The sequence below is a fragment of the Eubalaena glacialis genome, chromosome 9 (genome assembly GCF_028564815.1).
Source record: "Eubalaena glacialis isolate mEubGla1 chromosome 9, mEubGla1.1.hap2.+ XY, whole genome shotgun sequence".
NCBI lineage: Eukaryota > Metazoa > Chordata > Mammalia > Artiodactyla > Balaenidae > Eubalaena > Eubalaena glacialis.
In genome coordinates, this window is record NC_083724.1 from 9,347,376 (window position 1) to 9,368,583 (window position 21,208).

Sequence of the window (21,208 nt, forward strand, 5' to 3'; positions counted from 1 at the left end):
TCTGAATGTTCACGGCCAGAAAATGCAAAATGAGTGGGCAGTGGCATCTGGTGAACTCCAGAAATAAAAGGATTTCTCCAACCGACGGGGGCTCCCAACTCCAGAACCACAGACACCTTTCCCAGCAACATACTGGGAACAAGTGGCTGAACAGAATGTATCCCAGGAAGGCCATTCTACTGTTCCCTCTCAGGGACAGATCTTGAGAAGGAGTGGGGGAAGAGGGCTGCAGTAGGCCACTCTCCTCGTGGGAAGTCTGGTCTCGGGAAGCTGTGGGCTGGCAACCAAGTAGAACATCTCAGTCCCAAAGAGTGTTCAAGAAGAAGAAGAAGAAGGAGAAGGTGATGATGATGAAGATGAACATGATGGGGAAGATAAGGATGATGATGATGGGGATAGGATGGTGACGATGAGGATGAGGATGGTATGAGGATGCTCAAATGATGGGATGATGGTGATGACGGGGAGGATGGGTACCAGGCAACGTGCTAAGCAGTACTCGTTCACTATCCTATTTAATCACACAATACTGTGGGGCAGGCACTATTCTTATCCCCACGTTATAGACAAGGAGTCTGAGGCTTAGAGAGGTGGAGTAACTTGCCCAAGTCACAACATAGGGAAGAGGAAGATGGTTGGTGCCGTTAAGGTGGAAGCAGCCAGGGTCCTGCTTAGGCCAACAGCATCATGAGAATTCAGACTGGCTGAGGCAGGTCTGAAAGGCGTCTTCTCCTAAGTAGTTTTCTAGGTACACATTAGGTGGTAGGTATCTTGGGGGTTAAATTTCATAAAGCCCTGAGTCTCTGTTGCTGGTCCAGGAGTGGGGAGCAAGGAGAAGTCTTGGATAATAATTACATTGAGGCCTCAGTAATCTTGTCTTAGCGGAAGTACCGGCCCCCCCACCATTCTTCTATCTCAAGTGCACAGAGCCCCTGGTAGGAGTGCACCTGTGGAAGGGTTCAAGTGATGCTGTTCATCAACAGTGTCCACCTGTACCAGCAAACCCTTGCTGGGAAGCCGTCCCATTGGACCAAGTCTTGGTCCTTGCCGCTACCTAATGATTTACTCTCATCTGCAGGCAGGAAGCTGCCACCCTAAGTTCTGCTGGGCCTGGGATGTCCCTTCCTGCAGTACTTGTTAAAGGACTTTTGCTGCCTGGGAATCACATTTTTCTCTGGGTAGCATCCCTGATCCACTGAGTGGGTCCCTAGGAGCCATATCTGCACTGCATGCTTAGCTGAGGGGACAGAACCACCCCTGATCCAAGCCAGGTCAATCAGGTTTTCTCTGTTGGCAATTAGGAACCAGATCTGAGAGGCTGACAGTCAGGCTCTGTGGCTCGGTGAAGCTATAACATGTAAACTTGGGAGCTACGAGGCATCAAGCTTCGCCAGTGTGAGCTGAGAGGTCTAGAAATCTGGGCTGCAGAAGGAGAGGAGAGCATAGCAGATATGCATAGAGAAGGGTCAACACCAGATGGAAGGAGGGTCCTGTCCACCTTCTAGGACCTGACTCTGAGGGGTTGTAGGTGCTGGACAGAGAGGCTGTGGGCAGAGATTTCTCAGCTACCTGTGAAGCCGCAGCAGCTAGCGGGCAGGGCCCAGCCCTTGTCTGTCAGGGCCCAAGGACAGGGTCAAGCAAAAGGCCAGGGACTGTTGCCCGCTCTTCTCTCCCAGAGGGGCCTGAGCTCCTGGGTGGAGCCTTACTCGCCAGACGTCAGTGTCTGATGCTGACAACAAGGCAAGAGATGGCATCTCTGGGGGGAAACCAAAATCAGAAGCTTGGCACATCGCCCAACTGGGCTGCCACCCAAGGCAGAGCAGCAGAATGGAGCAGCGGGATGGACCCGGGGGACCAGACTGAGGGGTGGGCAGGGGAGGGCCACCAGCCTGGGGGGTTCCTGGGCCTCAGCCACAGGGGACGGGGGTGGGGCAGTGAGGCCCTCTGTGAGAGTCACCCTGAGAACAGCCACCCTCATGGCTGCACTTCAGTTGAAGTGGACCCCTTGCCTCCAGGATCGCCCCCAGAATTTCACCTCCCTCTCCTAACATGCTGCAGAGTTTGGGGCCCAAGAGGCACCCTTGAACCCTGGCAATCCCAAGGCATCTACCAGAGTCGTCTGACCTTCTCCAGGAGGAAAAGGAGTGTTTTAAAGACTCTGACTTGGGGGTAGCAGGCCTGGGGCTCTGCTGCCATGACTCCACTTTCCTGGGGTCTCCCTAAGGATGCTACAAGATTTCACAGGCTAAAGACAGCACAGTGCAGAAACTGCGTCACCCAACCTCCTCTACACCGCAGAGCACCTACGGGCCAACTGTCGACAGCACTCTCTTAAAGGGGCCTTCCCCACAGTTCAGAGTCACCTGGAGGCCAGCAGGGCTGGCGGACACTTGCCTGTACTGTAGCCCATCCACTGAACTGCCATGTGGGAAATTTTCTCTTCGTCCCACCCAGCCTTAGACTCCGGGATCTCTTGCTTGCTGGCGAGAGGTTCCTACTGAGCGAAATTCATACACATCCCAAAGTAAGTTCCCCGACAGGAGCAACTGCACCTCTCTGTCCAGTATTTCCTGTGAGCATCCTCCCTGTAGAGCTGGGGAACCTGAGGCTCGGAGAGCTTGAGAGACATGCCCAAGGTCCCTGAGAGAGTAAGCAGCCCTGACCTCAGCCCTGCCCACCCCCCACCCCCCAACGCTGCTGACAATGTCCAGAAGTCACGACGACCTCTCTCTGCAGAGGCACACTCAGAACTTCAGAGACCAGGGCTCATCAAGGAGCCCACCCCTCCTGCAGAGACTCAGGGACACACAGCATCCCTGGGCCACCTCTCCTCCCCTCCTGGGACACGACTCAGGCCCCGCAGCCTCCTCAGGTCCCAGGACCCCCTCTGAGGGCCCACTGTGGTCCTCTTCACCCAATGTCCTCGGCTTTTGCTGAACCACTGCCTCTACCAGAAGCCACCCCTGAACCCACAGTGTGACCCGGGTCCCCCTGTTGGGCTTTCCCGTCGCGTCCTCTTCATGACCCCCGTGCACCTGGCATCGTGGATTGAATCTCTGTCTCCCACCTCGGCCGCGAGCTGTGACCGACCCCCTGATGCAGCACCCCCTCCCCAGGAAGGAGGATGAAGAGCTCTGCTTCTGAGGGGGCTGGCGCACTTTCCTCTCCCGCTCCCTTTCCCTCTCCCACCAGAGGGGCTTCCTCCAAGGACCCCTCGGCCTCCTAGTCTCTCCGCCACCCATATTTTGGCCTGTCTGTCATGTGAGAAGGCCCTTCTGCGCAGCCTGGCAACGTCAGACTAGAGGAGAAGGATGGCTGAGTATTTCGTAATGAACTTTGTGACGTGCTTTCATATTTCACCCCTTAAAAAGTGACCAGGAAACATTCCTGATTACACCCTCTTTTAGAAAGTTAAATGTTATTTTTTTCCTGGGTGAAAAAGAAACATTTACCCATTGTAGAAAATTTGGAGAATACAGAAAAAGAAAATAAAGAAAGTCTCTCAATAACTCTACAAGCAGAGACAACCAAGAGGAATGATATTATGTACCTTCATACATACACACACACGTGTTCTTCCCCATCACCCACTTCGCTCTCTGTAAAAACCTCATTTAAAATGTTTAACTCCTAGGCTGAGACTCTTGTCCTCACTTTAGTGCCAACGCAGGCATAAAGAAGCAGCCGTTACCTCTTACCGACAGGCCCGACTAACTCTCCCCGCTCCCCGTTCCATTTCTGAGGAGGCTGAGGTTTGCTTGAGGCCAGCCTGGTGCAGCGTCCACAGTTCCTACATTCCGATTCATCAAGGATGCATTGAAAATGCATTTCCGGGGCCACCTCCCTGCCTCCTTGGGAAAGTAGATGTGACACAGGGCTCTCCTGCCTTTGTCCCACTCCCAGGACACAGGTGAGAAAACATCAGGTCAGGGACGTGAGGGGCGTCCCACCCTTGCCCCCTCCCCAGAGACTCCGGCCTCTGGCTCCCCAGGGCCCTGACCCAGGACCACCACTCTGTCCTCATTCTGGGCCCTGAAGATAGGGAGGGTCTCTGGGGGCCGCCTGGGGGCTGAGAAATGACCAGCACTGCCCAGGGTCTGGCCGCCTCAGGGCTCCCGTCGCTTCCCGTCCCTCCTCAGCCCACGGGCCCTGTGACCTGCTGAGGCCGAGCTGGATGAGGGACAGGAGGGTGACAGCAGCGGCAGAAGGCCCCCTCGGCTCCTCGAACCCTCCACGGTCCCAGCAGGAACAGTGGCTGGGTGCGGCCACTGCCCCAGAGAGCAGCCGGGCGGGTCCCGGGACTCTGGGGGCTCCAAAGCAGGTGCCCTTTAAGGCTGGCCACTTCAGGAAGCACTGGGCACAGCCTGAGCCCCGGCTGCCACCCAAGGACGCCTGGGGGCCACAGGGCTGAAATGTCCAGGGGTGTGAATCAGGGAAGGCAAACTTGCAAGATGGGCCACACGATCCCACCCTTGGCCAGACAATGAGAACCATCCTACCCGCCTGTTCACAGCAGCATAAAGGCTGCCTATGATGTGCCCTGAGACCAACAGAGGGGTGTGTGCCGGCGGCTGGGTCACTGGCCTGGGCCTCCCTGCCCTGCATGCTGGTATCTGGTTCCATGTCTCTTCCTGGCCAAGGCCAAGCTTGTCACCAGGGCTGGGGGGCTCGTGGGCTAGTCAGTTGAAGGTTGTGGCCTGTAAGCTTCAGGGCTGTGGGGCAAGGTGCTGCCCCCCTCTCCCAGCCTGGCCTCTGGGAACTGGAACAGACAGGACCTCTTCCTCTGGCGGAGCTGGCCCAGCCCTCTCCTGCACCCTTGTCTCTGGTGCTGACGCCACCCTCTGCCCATGCACGTGTAAAGATGCAAGGAGAGCGGGTTCTTACAGCGTCTGCTGGGAACAGCGGGCGGGGGGTCCGGGAGGGGAGGCTCCTTGGGGGCAGCCGCTGGTCTCTGGGGCCAGGAAGAGTGAGGCCCGGCTCCCGGGGAAGAGGGAATCTGCTTCCCTTCAGTTAGCAGGAGCAACGTGGCATGGGGGAGGCCGGGGTGGAGGGAGGTCCCGTGGGCCTGGGCTCTGGGTGGGCAGAGGTTAGGAATACGGAGGCCCAGGCAGCAACAGGAACCGTGGTCACTGAACTGTGAGAGAAACGAGCAACATTTTACAAAGATGTCAAAGCGTGTGAGATAAATCCCCTCCAAGTCTCCCGTGGGGTCTTCAGGAAAGTCTAGAACGCTCACATGCTTTTGAGGGAGTGGACTCTTTCTGGGGGACATGAGAAGAGGCCAGTGCAGGATGGAAATGGAGACTGGAGGCTGGGCCGCGGGAGCTGGAGGCCGAGGGGCAGCTGGCGTCTGGACCGTCAGGACCGCCTTGGGTCTCGGAAGGCGCCAGAGGGGACATCCTAGCCCCGCCGGCATCTTCCAAAGCAGGTGGTCTCCTGCTCCCCTCCGCAAGAAGGGGCTGGACCGGGAGCTGGGTCCCGAGGAGGTGAGGGACAGGCCATTCTCCTGGAGGCGGGGCTGGGCACCTGCACAGGCCAGCTGTCTGTGAGACCAGCGCTTGCCAGAAAGCCCACCCAGAGTCCTGTGAGAGACATTCCGATGGAGAGTGGGTCTAATGCTAAATCCTAAGTGAAAGAGACAGAAGAGAAACGCTGCAGCGTTTGGTGTTCCCCGAGCGGAGCACAGCTCCGTCTCCCTGAGCGGGAATTCTCTCACCACCTTCCTTCCTGGCAGCTCTGATCGCAGTCGTGGGTGCTTAGTAGGAACCGTATCCGCCGCCCTCAGTGACTGGCAAGGTGTCTGGCGGGAAGCAACTGCTTAATACACAGCTTTGAATGAATGAGTGAACGAGTGAACGAAGGAATGAACGAGTGAACACAAGGAATGGACGAGTGAAAGAAGGAATGAATGAGCCATGAGCAGGTCCAGGTGTGGATACTATTCAGGATCAATGTCCTCTCGTTGGCCCGTGGTTGGGGAGGTGCTGGATTGCCCGTAAGCCCCCTTCCTCAGGGCTGCCCCAGGAGTCCCCTGACCGCTGCTGAGAAAAGTCAAACTTCCGCTCGTCAGATCCGGAGTCTGCCCGGTGCCTGTCTGGCTCTCACCCCTCCCTGGGGTGGGCAGGGAGAGGGCAGCGGGGCCCGTTTGCCTGTGCTCCCCAGATCAGAGCAAACATCCCTCCGCAGGAGGCCTGAGGCGGGACAGAGGGAGGAGCTCCGAGGGCTCAGGGCGTCATCCCTCCCCCTCTTCAGCCCCCCACCTAGGGTTTCACGAGGACAGATGGACCGGCTGACCGACGTGGGGCCACTCCCTGCAGTGTCACAGCGGCTCTGGACGAGGCATGGTGGTGATGAGGTGGGCCCCATGATCGGGGGAGGTGGATGTGGGTCGGCTCTGCCCACCAGGGGCGGGTGAGGCAGGACCGCCACATCACCTCTCTGCGCCTTGCTGTCCACAGGCATGAAACGGGGACATTTTACGAGTAACCACCGCGTAGCTAGGTCTGAGGATGGGGAGAGACCAGGACAGTGCCTGGTACACAGGGAGGGCTCAACAAAGATCACTTATCCCCACATGATAGCACTCTGCCCTGTGGTGACTGGCCGGATTCACCCCTTCTCTGGCCATTCATGATTGTGGAGGCTGAGGAGACAGGAGGCTTCAGCACCAGAGGAGTAGTGTGTGTATACGTGTGAGAGGCACGTGTAGGCCTGCATTGGGTGAATGTGCACCCAAATCTGTGTGAGCGTACGTGAGTGTGCGTGTGTGGGTGTGTACATACACACGTACACAGAGGGTGTAGCATGTGTGTGTGTCCGTGTGAGTGTGTGTGTGTGCCTGTCTGTGCACACAGGCCGCTGTGCACACAGGCTAGTGGAGGGGCTACTCTGAGGGACGGTGCAGACCTGCCTCTGCGTCACTGGGTCCCCCTGCCTCCCCTCAGAACTTAAGTCGCCACGATGCCCTTCACCTTCGGCGGCGCCTAGGCTGTGGGAGCTCCCCGTGCACAGAGTCTCTGTCTTCCCAGAGCCCACCTGGTGCCTGGCACAGAGGAAGCGTCAGCAAGTGGAGTAGGCGCAGTGGGTGAATTCCCGGGGCAGACGGGCTGGCTGCAGGGAGCCCAACCCCGGCCCAGGGTCCCCTTCGTTCACCAGTGCCCAGCACGGTAGGTGTCGGCCCAAAGGCCCGAGGCCACGGGGGTGCAGCGCTCTCAGACCCCACCAGGCGGAGCCACAAGCCCGTCTCCAGACGAGGCCCGTTCTCAAGCTTCTGGTTTCCAGAACTCTCATTTCAGACCAAATCTGCACCCAGGTCTCCTCGGGCGCTGGCCTCAGACTCCCGGGCCAGCTCTGGACCAGGTGACACGCGGGGCTGCCTGAGCAGGGGTTGGGACGCCCGCCCCATGCCCATCCTGCCCAGCGGCCTTCCCCCCTCGGCAGCCCCGCCCGTGGGCTGCGCACGCTGACCTGCGGGAGCCACAGGGCGGCCTCACCAGGCTGGGCCGCCGGTGAGGTCGGTGGGGCTGGTCTCCAGCTCCCCGGGCCCTGAGCGACTCCCCTGGGAAGGAGGCCGAGCGGAGACCACACTCACCTTGCCAGCCCTGAAGACGTCTCTTCACTAAACTCTGAGCTCTCACTACTGCCTGCAAGAGGAACACAGATCAATGAGTGCGGCGGCCTCACAGAAGAGGGGCCACCCGGAGCGGCCCGTTCTCCTGGGTCACCGGGCCCAGGCCCCGAGCTGCACAGACATGCCGGAGGAACAGCTTCCTGACCCTGTGGCTGTCAGCGTGGCTCGGCTTCTGCTTTGTTGCTTCTGTTTCTGACTCTTGGCCCATCCCGTCCCACTGTTCCCTGCCCCTGAGGGTGGGTCCTCCACTCCCTTCCCTGCCCCTGAGGGCTGCAGCTGCCTGCCCACCGGTCCTCTGGGGTCTGGGCCCTTAGGCCTCTGTCTTGGCCTGGCCTGGCTTCACCACCGCCTCCCTTCTGGCCCAAGAAAAACCAGTGTCAAACAGGCCTCACCTGGTGAAGACAGGGGCCAAACGAGCACACTTCTTCCTCCAAAGGTCAGGGCTCGACTAGACGCTGGTCAGGGAGCAGCTGCCTAGCAGAGGCCCCGACGGAGCGGCCCTTCAGATCCTGGGCAGCGTGCACACAGCGGGGCCCAGCCCTCCCCCAGGCCTGCCCCTGTGGCCGACTTGGACTCTCCAAGGCCCGGCTTCAGCCACGAGGACAGCAGAGAGATTTTCTCGGAGGGGCCTGGGTTCCACACTCTTTGCCTGGGCTGCCTGCTGACACCACAGGCGGGCAGTGGGAGGGGGAGAAGGAGGAGATCTCAGGTCCCTTGGGAGTTACAGGAGGGAGGGGACCAGTTCAGCTCCAAACAAGGCACGTGCACATACGGCAACGTGCTCCCAGCCTTTCAGCTCCAAACGGAAAAACATCTGAGTTTCCCGAGTAGAGGAGCCGAGAAACAAACTGCCTGGTGATCTCCCGCCTGGATACTGGACAGCATTGCGTCTGACTCAGTTTTCTGTCTCAGGAATAGAAAGGCCTGGGCTCAGGCACAGCTCAGAAAGTTTCCTGGATGTAAAACAGCTGTTCTGCTGCCCAGCTGAATGCTCTTGGGCCAGCATTTCCCAGACTGGTTCCTCAGAACCCCATCCCAGAGGACTCTCCAAGGAAGATGGTTCCGGCCCAGATAATGAGGGAACCTGCAGACTCCGCTGCCTTCTGGGAGACCCACAGAGCCCATAAGCACGTTAAAGTCTCTGGGAAGAGACCTGCCTACGTGGTTATCCCAGCCTTTCCCCAACACACAGACCCTGAATTCTTTCCCCAAGGCACACCCATGAACCGCAGGCTACACTGTCCTAAGCTGGTATAAACCCCTGACCGGGTCCAAGTGGGATGACCTCCTTCCTGGACAGAAGGCAGACATGGACCTTGCTTGTCACAGACTTTCCAGCAGGTAGGAGACAGCTGCCCCCTGCAGTGGCACTGCCTCGGAGACTGGCCTCATTTCACGAGGACGTGGGATGTGAGATTCCTGCCTGATTGTCCTGTCTGCACCACTCTCTTCCTTTCCATGCCCAGGGGCCCTCCACCCTACAGGCCTCCAACTAACCTGCTGCCAGCCCTGGGCAGGCTCCCTGTTAAGGGAAGTAGACAGACACACAGACTACAGAAGCATGGGCACACTGAAAGGACACGGCCAGCGGAGAGTACGCTTGTCTGACAGCAGAAATGACCTGGGTGACCTGGTCAGGTGACCTGGACACTGCAGCGGGACAGACCTGTGACCAGAGCTCAACGCCATCCTTAGCTCTGACCCCTCCCCTCCTGGCCCCAGCAGCTCAGTTTCTGTCCTTCCACTGACATAAGCACCATTTCTGGCTGAAGTTCAGACATGTGCTTTCATCCCAGAAGATCAGTTTTTTACCCTCCCTCACTCTGGCTTCTCAGTGTGAAGACAGGGGCACAGTGAGCACCCGCTGGCCGCCCCGCTGCCGTCCCTGGGCAGCACCTCCTCCTCTGCCCTCCGTGCGGGGGCTGTGGCTCCCCAGGGACGGAGCCCCGCGGGGGCAGCGACCAGGCTTCGGCAGTTGCCGGCCAAGGATGGCGGGTCTCAGGTGCTTGTCCAGCCTGCCTGCCACTCTCAGGGCCACCAGCAGGATGAGGACAAACCCAGGGTATTTCGTGAAGCCTCGGAGGCCAGGAAGCAAAGGCCTCCCTAGCTCTGGTGATGCCTGTCGGGAGCCCCCTCTGCAGGGGGTGAGGGGCCACCGGGCACTGCACGGTGACAGAGACAGACACACGCCGGGCTGTGGCCCACCCGCTGTGGTGTGCAGGCCGGAGACGCTTACCGAGGGCGAGTCCATTGGTGACGGCAGAGGAGGAGGCGAGGGCGAGGCCCCTGCGGGGGCTGCGTGACTCCAGGACGCTGTCGTCCAGCAGGTGCCTCGCTTTCTCCGATGGGAATGTCGCACTTTTACTCTCAACTACACTCAACTGACACATCATACTGGAAAATGGAAAGGAAGAAAGAGGCAAAGATCCTTATCTAGGGAGTGACAGTGGTTACACCTGCCCTGGTGTCCTGAGCAGACGGCACAGCTGCAGGAGAAAGACCTCCACCCAGAACCGTGGTCTAAGTCCAGGCTCTGCCCTATCTCCCCGTGTGACCTTGGGCAAGTCACATCCTTCTTCTGAGCCTCAGTTTCTCCATCTGTCAAACGGGGACTTACGATACTTGCCCTGCCTGTCTCCCAGGATGACTATGAGGCTCAAGTGAGCGGATGGTGCTTGTGAGCCATGGGACCACACAAGCGAAGGGACAGTGTGACCCTGCGATCAGTACGTCTGGTTCTGGAGTCACAAACCTGGTCCAAATCCTCGCTCCAGCCTTACTCACCACTGCAAGGTACTTCACCTGTCGAACCTCACCAGGATCGTGCTTACAAGGTGTATCACATAGCGCCTACCTTGGAGGCCTGCAGGGGCTCAGTGAGAGAATGCTGGACAGGCACGTAGCAGAGCATCGAGCACAGAGCAAGCCCCGAACACTTGGAAGCAACCCTTTCTCCTCTAGCCTGTGAGTGACTCCAGGGCTGGTCTGGGCTGGTTGGGGCTTGTGTCTTAATGGTGGAAGGAAGGAAGGAAGGAAGGAAGGGAGGGAGGGAGGGAGGGAGGGGGGGGGGGGAAGGGAGGAGGGAAGGGAGGAGGGAAGGGAGGAGAGAGGGAGGAAGGGACCCAACTGCTCAGGATTCTGTGCCTGACACCCTGGGGACATGGGCATGGCTGCCCCAGCCACGCTGAGGACCATGCGTGTCCCCCAGCTGTCAGCCCCACACAGCTGGGTGAACCAGCGGCAGGCTCACTGCTCTGCAGGCTTTCTGCAACAATTGGCAAGCAGAGACTCTGAGCCCCAATACACAAGCACCATGAGACACCTAGTGCTCCCTGGATGACAGTCATGGTGTCCACTGGACTCTGGGGTTTTCCGCAAGGAGGCACTAACCGAGCTTGGGCAAACCTCCTGGAGTCCCTCCACTGTTTCCCTGCCCTTCTCCGCACACTTCCTCCCTTGGCTGCCAAGCCCGTGAAACCCCGTCACCAGTTCGCAGGCTGTGCTGCCGCGGACACCCCCACTCTTCCTGAGCACGTGCCAGGCCTGAGGAGAGGGCACCAGCCCGGGATGCCAAGAGTGCCCGTCAGTGACTCCCAGACGGACGGGGCAGGGCCCGGTGGGCCGGCATTCCCAGCAGCCCTTCAGCCCATGCCCCACGCTCAGCCCAGTCTAGACCCGGGGAGCAGGGGGTGCTCACTCAGTCACCCACTTGTTGCCCAGGCTGTGGCTCTTCCTGTGTCTCGGAACTGGGGGCGTGGGGAGGCTGCCAGCCACAGACGCGTCAGGACAGGTGGGCCGCCGGCTGAACCTCGCAGAACTGGAGCCGCCGGCGGGGGCTGTGAACAGAGCAGAGAGAGTGATGGTGGCGCTGTGGAGGCTCAGGGGAGGGGGGCCGGGTTTGGGGGAAGGCACCTGGCCCGGCTGTCATGGGGGGCAAGGGTCTCCCAAGTCCCGTGGGCTTCCACTCGCGAGACCCTGACCCCTCCCTCCCTGCTTGCAGGCTGACAACCGACCGTCAGGGGGGCCAGTGTCCTGCTCTGCACGGTGGCCCCTGACCGGGCAGCCCTGCTGCTCATACGGGGGACAGTGCCGTGGACAGACGTGGGGTTGGACGCGGGGATCAGCATCCTGGCCTGTTTCCCTGTGGCGGGACGCTTTCATGGCCACCCAGCTGGGTGACAGAGCTGAGCCTTAACAGGGTGACTTCTGAGTCCAGGTCCAGGGCCCTTACCCCGTGCCCTTCCACGGCCACTTTCTGTTCTCAACCACACATCCGACAGAAAAGGATGTGTGGAGGGCTTACTGGGGAGCAGCGGATTTAATGAGAGGGAGCACAGCTAGGTAGGCAGGGGTTCAGATCCTTGGCCTCTCAGCTATTGCCTGGGTGACCTTGGATGGGTTACTTACTCCCGGAGCCTCAGTTTCCTCATCTGAAAGGTGGGGATAATTCACTCACCTGGCAGGTGGTTGGGAGGGGTCCCACCCCAGTAATGTGTGCAGAGTTAGCGTTCACTCTGGTTTTATTATGATAATATTACCTTGTCCTCCTCAGCCCCAGTCATGGGGCCGACAGGAGGTCATCAGAGCCAGGGGGTCGGGGCCACAAACCCCACTGAGCCGCATATGCAGAGATGGAGGCAGAATCCTTCATGCTGGCCATGTCCACAGCTATGTTTTGTGGGGTGTGGTCTGGACCACTGTGGTACTCTTTAGTTTCTGTGGCTTGGGAAGGGAGGTGATTAAGGTGTTACGAAGACGGGTTCTTGGACTCTAATCAACAGAAACTGATAAGAGGTCAGACGAGGAATTCAGGCAAGGCTTTATTCGGACTCATGCTCACAGGGGAGCGAAAATAAGTAACAGGTTCCCTTGCTCACTCCCTGAAGGGGGGCGAGCTTGTTCCTTTCGTGGGGTCAGGGCAGGGGCGGATGGGTCAGGCTGGAGGGGTGGCTTAGGTGGTGTGCCCACCCCTTGGGGGTGCTGTGTGCAGGGATCACGTGTAGTACCCTGCTCAGAAGTGGCAGTTGGGTTTTGGCCTTTTTGTATCTTATTGTTCAAAATTTGCCCCAACTGCGCATGCCCGCAGTTATTTTTAGTCCCTTATAGTTTCTCTGTATCTGTTGCTGGAGGAGACGTTTGTCCAGGTGCAAGCCCTGCAGCAAAGGGCCCCAGGTCCCAGCCTGTCTCAAAGGGAGGTGACCCCAGATGCCAGCCTAGCCTTAGCTACCTGGGCCAGACACCAGAAGTGGGGGCCAGGGTTTCCACAAAGGGGCTGGGCCACTTCCTGCGGAGCACATCAAACACCCCGCAAACCAAGGGGCTGCTGCCTGGCCGTGCTGGGGAACGTCCTGGAGGGCCTATGAGGCCCGAGGTCCATCCAGGGCTCCAGATCCTCCGCCACAAGAAGCAGATCCACAAGTGACCTAAGGGTTCCCATTCCTTCAGCATGCTTGGTTCATTCTTATTTTAGTGTCCAAAACAATGACCCCTGTCCCCAGCCTGTCCACTGCGGAAAGTCTAGCTCCCTTCTGGCACTTCGGAGGGTTCACAAGGCAAGGAACTCACATCATCTTAAGCTCTGAATTCCTGCTCCCAGCTGTCATCCCCCTCCCTGCACCCCCTCCACGCCGCACTCCCCACCCCCGACATCTTCTTCACTTCCCCAAGTTCCCGCCGCCAAACCCTTACTAGGTCTCCGCCGTTCCGTTCAACAGCTATTCCCCAGGAGTCTCCTCCCTCCTTCAGCCCCCTGCACAGCTCTTAGACCCCCTCCCCTCCAAAGGATGCCACTCTCCTGTCATGAGAAAACTGTGCTTGTCAAGTCTGATCTTCCTCGCGTCTGGCTCTGCAATTGCCACGTGCACCTCCGTCCACGCCAGCCTACCTGCCAGGCCTGGGGAGCCGGGACCACCTCCCAGCCCTACTCTTCCCTCTGAGAAGTCACCCCCTCACTTTCCCCTTCTCCCCACTCAGGCCCCTTCCCCAGCCTATGCACACACTCTAGTCTCTCATCCTCCGTGAAAAGGTGTCCCGGCCCCGGCTCTCCTCCCAACCGGCCACGCTTCCTCAGACAGAGGCCTGCTCCTGCTCACCCTGCTGCCGCCCCCTCACTCACTCCTCAAGTCGCTGAATCTGGTTTTCATTCCTGATGACATTCCCACTGACCTCCTTTTGGCCTAATCGTTGAACACTCATCGGCCTCCTCGCCAGCACCCTTGGTGTCTGAGGCTAGCGATTGCTCGTCGCAAGGCTCTACTTCCTGGGCGTCTGTGACATCACACGCTCCTGCTTCTCCCTGTACCTCTTCAATCGCTGTCACTCTGCCTCCTCCACGGGCTCCTTATCCTCCAGCAGCTGGTGTTGTCTACACAGGCCTCCCTCTTTGGCTCCTGGTTTTGATTTGATTTTAACTCAGCAGATCGGCTGATGACGCAAATCTTGAGTGCCTTCCTCTTTTCTGAACCTGAGACCTACATATCCACCCGTTGGCATGACATCTCCATCTGAACTTTCCTAAGATACCACAAGTTCAGCCAGGGTTGCACCTGGACCCTCCTCCTGTATTTCCAGCCTTGGCTGGAGGCCCTGCTGGCCACCCAGTCACCTGGCCTGGAAGGAGGGGTCGTCTTGGCTTCTTCCAGACGGTGACTTGCTTTGCTCTTCTCACTTGCTGTACACGATCACCAAGGCCCCTAGGTTTCGTACACCCCCTCCCTGCTCATCTCTCTTGTCACCGACTGGTCTGGGTCCCCACACTTTATCTTCTTCCTGCAACCAGTCTAATCTTCTCAAATCCAACCACCATACAGATTCATGAGTGTTTGATAAATGGAAAGCTGACCATGTCATTTCCTTGCTTGAAACTGTCAGGGGCATGGTGCTCTATCCCTGCCATACCTGGTCATTTCAGCTGACCTTACAATCCTGATGGAAGAATAAAGGGACAAAGTAGCCAAGACAAATCCTAAGAAGGACAGTACAGGAGGGGGTTTCCCTGGTGGCGCAGTGGTTGAGAGTTTGCCTGCCAATGCAGGGGACATGGGTTCGAGCCCTGGTCTGGGAGGATCCCACATGCCGCGGAGCAACTGGGCCCATGAGCCACAACTACTGAGCCTGCGCGTCTGGAGTCTGTGCTCCGCAACAAGAGAGGCTGCGATAGTGAGAGGCCCGCGCACCGCCATGAAGAGTGGCCCCCGCTTGCCGCAACTAGAGAAAGCCCTCGCACAGAAACGAAGACCCAACACAGCCAAAAATAACTAAATTAATAAATAAATTTAAAAAAAAAAAAGACTTGTAATGACTTTAAAAAAAAAAAAAAAAAAAAAAGAATAGTATAGGACTTGCCCTACCCGATATCAGACCAGAACACAAAACAATTGTAATTCAAACAGTCTGGAGTTGGGGCATGGGCAGAGAACTGTTCAGTGAATCAGAAGTGAGAACCCGGACTTGCTTCATGGTGGTGGTGGCATTACAATTCAGAGGGTAGGGAGGCTCTTTTCAGTACATGGGGCTAGAACCACTGGGTTCCACGTGGAAAAAGATGAAATTAGAGTCCTCCTACCTTATATTATACAAGTGGATTAATGCCATAAATGTGAAAAGCAAAAATGCAAAACTACTGGGAAAAAACAGACAATCCTTATGACCTTGGGGGAAAGGAAAGAAACAAAAGGCATAAACCCTAAAGGAAAAGAAATGAATAAATTTGACTGCATTTAAAATTAAACATTTCTGCACCAAAACAAAGAAACAAATAAATAAAAGACAGCAAAAGCAATGTTAAAAGGCAAGTTGTAGTCTGGGAGAAGGTATCTGTCACCCACATCACCAGCAAAGGGTTCATGTTCAGATTTATAGAGAACTTCAAATACCAGTAAGAAAGAGACAAACCCACACCCCCAGAAAACTGGCACAGGAGACAAACGGTGAAATTCACAAAAGAGGAAATGACCCCAATGACCAATAACTATAGGGAAAGATGCCTTAACCTCACTGGTAATAATGGGAATGCAAATTATAGTAAAAACGAGGTACATTTTCACCTCATTAGATTGTAAAAAAATAATTAGCGTGACAATATCAAGTGTTGGCTAGGTGTGGAGAGACAGGAATGCTAGTATGGGGCTCATTTGAGTGTCAAATATTTGGGAAGCAATTAGCAATGCTGAGTAAAGGTGAAGATGCCATGCCTTCACGGCATCACTGTGACCCTGGGATTCCAATTCTGGGTGTCTGCCCTCAGGAAACTCTTGCATACGTGCACAAGGGGACACGTTTACAATGATGTTCAATGTGGAAACAGCCTGCATGCCCCTCGGTAGGGAAATGGATAAGTGAGCTGTGGTCTATTCATTCAACAAATTCTACAGAGCAGGAAAAAATGAAGAAACTGGATCTACAGGTATAAGTATGGATACTGATCCATTCATCACAGAAGCATATGCTAAGTAGGAAGAGCAAGTTGCAAAAGAATGTTTATGTGGATGGCATGATGCCATTTATGTAAAATTTTAAAAACATACCAAAAAATGGTATATATGTTTGTATATAGGTATACCTGTAGTAAAACACAAAAATTTACACAGGATAATCAGAACAGTAGATACCTCCATAGGGAAGAAAGGGAAAGGATGGGGTGAGAGGGACTTCTGCTCTATCTGTAATTAACTAAGAAAATATGGCAAAATGTTAACTTCTGTTAAACATGGGTGGGAGGTACAATGGGTATTCTCTATGTATAAATGTTTCGTCATTTAAAATGAGCATACTTGAAAAATGAGTGGACACCCCTTCCGTGCCAGGCACCGTGCTAAGGGGCTGTGTTGGACTCCAGATCCGTCCTTCTCCACCCTGTGCCATGAACTGGGGGCTGCACTACGGGGCCTAGGTCAGTGGGCTTCCGTCTGGCTCCTGGTCAGCTCAGAGTGATGGGGAGCCCGGGCCAGAGACGGGGGAAGGGAGGACAGCGAGGCTAGGGCACCGCTTCCTGCAGCTCTCTGCTGCGGTCACCCCTGAGAGGTGCGGTCTCCAGGCCCCCTCTGCTCTGGTTTTGGTAACCGCTGCTTCCCTGCACCCTTGCAGGCCTAGGGGCGGTTACAGTGCCCCACTGTTTCTAGCCGGGGGTGCTGGGCTGTGCCTTGGGCTTCCTGACACCCTCGTTCTGACACTCTCCTCCGATCACCCCATTTGAGTGTCATCTGTGTCTGCCACAGCCCTGCAGTGCCTTCACATTTAACCCACACAACACCCCCTGAGGCCTGTTATTAGCCTTGGTTCACAAATGGGGAAGCAGAAGCTCAGGAGGTCAAGCATCAAGGACAGGGGGCTGGTTGTCGTGGAATCCGGTTCAAGTCTAGGCCTTGTGAATGCACAGAGGGGGCACCTGGGACCACCTGCCCAGCACCTTTGCCAGAAATCGCCCCTCCCCCGATGGGGGTCACAGGGGAGCCAACCCCAGACCAGCGCCACTGTGGCCTTGCCCCTGACCCCGACTTGGGGGAGACACCTTCCCCAGGATTTTCAGATTTGGGCCAGGAACATGTCTGAGGACAATCTCTCTTTCGGATGAGAAATAAGACCCAGACACGGTCGATGGCCATGTTTCCCTGCCTGTGGAGGAGCAGGCGGGTCTACGGTGAGAGAGGCTCACGGTTCAGGCAAAAAGCGAGGTGGAAGGGAGTCCCAGTGCCCCCCTGACCTTCCCTGGCCTGGCTGCTCAGCCCTCCCAGCCAGAGTCTGTCTCTGTTGATTGCAGCCCAAAGAACCTTCCCAAGGAGGCCCCACCACATCACACTGCCTCTCGGCCAGGTGGCAGGAGAGGGTGCTGCCAAAGCAGCTCCAGGTCTTTTCTCAAAACCCATCAACCTCCTCTGTTAGCAGGAGTGTCCTTGCTCAAAACTTGCCAACCCCCCCGACTTTAGCAGCAGTGAACATAAATCTTTAAGTTAAAGGGTCCAGAGATGACAAAGGAAGCTACACACACACACACACACACACACACACACACACACACAAAGAAAAAAATCACATGGAACCAGCTGGGACCAAGATGGCACGAATCTGACTTCCCACAGACCCTGAGTCTCATTATATGTTGATCTGACTACATTAGCACATTAAATGATACATCTACTGGTGGCCGGGACTGGACATTAAGGACCAAAGAAGGATAAAAAGGGGGTGGCACCCCACTCCCTCGAAAAAGCCCCGTCCCTTCCCCGGCAGACTAATGCATCCTCCTCCCCATCATTTGCCTCACTCCTCCTCCCTTTGTCTTTACTCAAAATTAATTGATCTGTGAATTTAGTTCCTGCTTCTCCATTCTTTGGCCACTGAATAAAGCTTGTGCTGTGTTGATCTCAGCTTCTGTTTCGTCATTTGCCTATTGGGACCCAGATGGAAAAAATAACCCTCCTTGGCTGAGACAAGAGAGCTCAGGCTAAGGCTCGAGCAGGGTCCACACGACGTAATTCGGTAACAAGAGGGGGTGCTGTCTGAGGTACCAATTCCAGCCTGCATATGGCATCTCAAGAACGGGGCTCTGACAGACCAACCCATAATAATGAAGTCAGAGAGTCGTGGCCTGGACTTCACCAACCCTGGGAGGGTCCATGGGAGCCAGCGAGGACTGTGGCTAAGCTTCGTGTATGTGTGCATTTTCCTGTGAGGGGTTCCACGCCACCATCAGCTTCTTCGAGGTTGTCATTCTTAACCAGGGCATGTTTGTATTAGAAGCATCTGGAGGGTGTGTGAGAAACGGAGTTTTTTTGGCCCATTCCAGGAGGGTCTGATTCTGCTGGCCTGGGGGGGTTTGGGGGCGCTGATCTCCAGGTGATTCTGACGGGCACCCGGTGAAGAACTTCTGTTCAAAGCGATGGAATGAAAGCAAGTTCTGTCCCAGGTGAGACATCTCATGTAGCTGCTGCAGGGAGGAAAGGCAAGCATGGAAGCATCTGGCTTTGTTTCTGTTTGGCACATACTGCTCAATAAATGTATCCATGCGGAGGGTGGAATGCGCCTTGTTTGTCAGCTGCATGTACGTGGGATTACAGTCTCACTGCCTGAGTCACTCTGGCTCCCACCCCAGGTTCAGAAATTATTTGATAAAGGTCAAATCGCCTGGCTCCTCCTCGTGGTTTGAACTGGTGGTAGTATTAAGAATGGTGATAATTGAATGCTAAGGGCCTGGCCCCGTGCTGTGGGCGGGTACTCCGAGGAGGCCCGATCTGCAGGTAAGAGAGCCAGGGCTTCTATCTCTACCACGCGCAGGACCTGGGCCCAGGGCTACACCACTCTGCTGGTGGTGGCGAGTGGGGGCCACGTGGCGGGGGAGGAGCTCTAGCAGTTCAAAGGTCAGGCATTAGTGGAAACCTGAGGAAGGAGGAACACAGTGACACACTTGAGGTGATCTGATAAGCAGGAGTCACTTCCTGAAGGCAACATGTGATGGATAAGGTCCAATTGCTACTCCCGAGGAAGGGAAGGTGAAGGAGACTGACATCTATTATGCAGCAACTGTGTGCCAGGCTTGTGTAAACATTTCAGTGTCTGAATTCAATGACTCCTGTGCAGTTGATACTTTGACTATCCTCGTGTCCTCGTGTCGGAGGCACACCAGGTCACGTGGCAGAGGGGTGCTGGGTTTGCTCCTTTAACTGGCCGTGTGTGCAGTGAGAGCCGTACGCTCTGAGGCTCTTCTGGGAACTTCCTCAGCCTCTGCTCACTCCTGATCCACTCCCTTCCCCACCTGTCTCCGGTGGTTCCTGCATCCTGGCTCTGACCCCCAGTTCTGGCTCTCCCAAGCCTCTGGACTCGCCCTTGGTTTCTTCCACTCAGCTCCTGACTCTCCCTCCAGGCTGAGGCCCAGATCCGCCCCCCCTCTTCTCCCTGCTTTGGACGGGAGGCATGCCTGGCCTCAGATGCCCCTCAACCCAGCTGAGGGAAGGGCTGGGGGTTGGGGGGCGGCGCAAGCAGAAGAGTCTGTGATCTCCCTAGGCCAAGGGTCCACGCTGAGGCGCTCAGAGTGCCCTGGGTCTCAGATCCTCCCATCCCTGCATTGCGGACCAACAGCCTGGGGTTTGACGCTGAAGCAGAAGAATTTCCATTCAGCTGGGACCTAGGGATGGAGGTGGCCTCTCTGACCGTAAGTAACACTCTGCTACTGAAAGGCCTCACGTTCCTGCCCCACCAAGGCCTGGGGGGGGGGCACCACGTGACAGCACCAGGGACACGTGTCTTCTGGGACTGGTTCTGAGCGGGTGGCTGGCAAGTTTGTTTCTCCCTGTCCTCGGGGCGGGGGCGGGGGCGGTGAAAATGAGCCTGGCTCTGGCCTGGCTTAGCAGAGTGTGGTCCCCACTGCCCAGCCCGATATGGCACGGACAGCTGGAAAAACTGACCACGCGGCTTGACTATCTCAGAAGATTGCTCTATTTTTCCTCTGCAAAATTTTTCCATGAATAATCTTTAAGTGGCTGTTTAGCAGTTTTATTGGAACATATGAGAACTGACAGTCACTGGGGAACGAGATATCATGAAAGAAATCTGGTTTTCATTACATTTCTCTCAAGAAACTGACATGCTGCCCAACAGACCACTCATTGACTGGAAGAGAAAAGAGCACAGGGCCCTCTAACAATGGCTTTGGAGTGGACAGGATTAAGGATGATGAATGGCGACAGCAAAGAACATGGAATCCAGAGGCAGACAGGCCTGGGCTCCCACTGGTATCCGCCACCTCCCGGCTGAGTGACCTTGGGCGAGTCACTCGTACCTCTGAGCTCGAATTCTGCATCTGCAAGACGGGGGCAGTGGTCTGGCCTGGCAGGTTCCCTGTGAGGAGGAAACGACACAGCCGCCTCCCGCCTTCCTCAACAACACCCGGGCCAGGTGCGGTATGGCCACTCTGAATTAGAGAGCTGATGTTCTGCCTTCACGCAGTCACAGTCAAGTGGGGACACAGACAAGCAACCAGATAATTACACCCAGGAAAGACACATGCTTGGATAGGAAATAAATAAATAAATACGGTGACAGCAAGAACTATTCAATACATCAATCGAATAACTACCACGACCATAATGGTGGCGGTGTTGGTGATGGCTGACATTCATCGAGCACCTACAAGGTGCCAGATGCTGTGCTCAATGTTCCGTACACAGGATCTGATGTAAGCTTCACAGTAACGCTGCCTCGCAGGCCCTGTCGGCATCTCAACAGTATGGGACCTGCGGTCGGAAGGGTCGGGCGAGGGGCTGGTGAGCAGTGGAGCCATGATCAGGGCACCTGAGAACACAGGAAGGTCAGAGAGGACCCGGAGGGTCTGACCTCCAGACTGGCGCAGGAGTTCCAGCAGGGGCGGCCGTACAGGCAGAAGGCGCAGCGTGATCAAAGCCCCCACGACGACAGACACAGGACCCGCTCGAGAAACTGCAGAGAGCCGGCCAGGCTGAAGAGCTGAGGGTGGCGAGTGTGTGTGTGTGTGTGTGTGTGTGTGTGTGTGTGTGTGTGTGTCGGGGGGAGGCCAGAGGGGCCTGGAGCTCAGTGAGGGGAAGGCGTGGAGATTTTTAGGAGAGGGGG

At 56.4% G+C, this 21,208-nt stretch overlaps 1 protein-coding gene across 18 annotated transcripts in view; it reads right to left on the reverse strand.

Moving 5' to 3' along the window:
- RALGPS1 (Ral GEF with PH domain and SH3 binding motif 1) overlaps positions 1-21,208 on the reverse strand; it is a 282,278-nt gene that overhangs the window by 13,145 nt on the left and 247,925 nt on the right. For 15 of the 18 annotated variants that reach the window (XM_061199913.1, XM_061199909.1, XM_061199908.1 and 12 more), the window contains 3 exons: positions 11,340-11,466; positions 9,867-10,024; positions 7,592-7,643 (listed from right to left, as the gene is read on the reverse strand). In XM_061199913.1, the coding sequence (XP_061055896.1) occupies positions 7,592-7,643; positions 9,867-10,024; positions 11,340-11,466 (337 nt within the window). Of the gene's footprint in view, positions 1-5,879; positions 6,331-7,591; positions 7,644-8,050; positions 8,344-9,866; positions 10,025-11,339; positions 11,467-21,208 lie in introns of those variants that run through there. The other 3 variants (XM_061199918.1, XM_061199919.1, XM_061199914.1) reach the window with 3 other exon arrangements.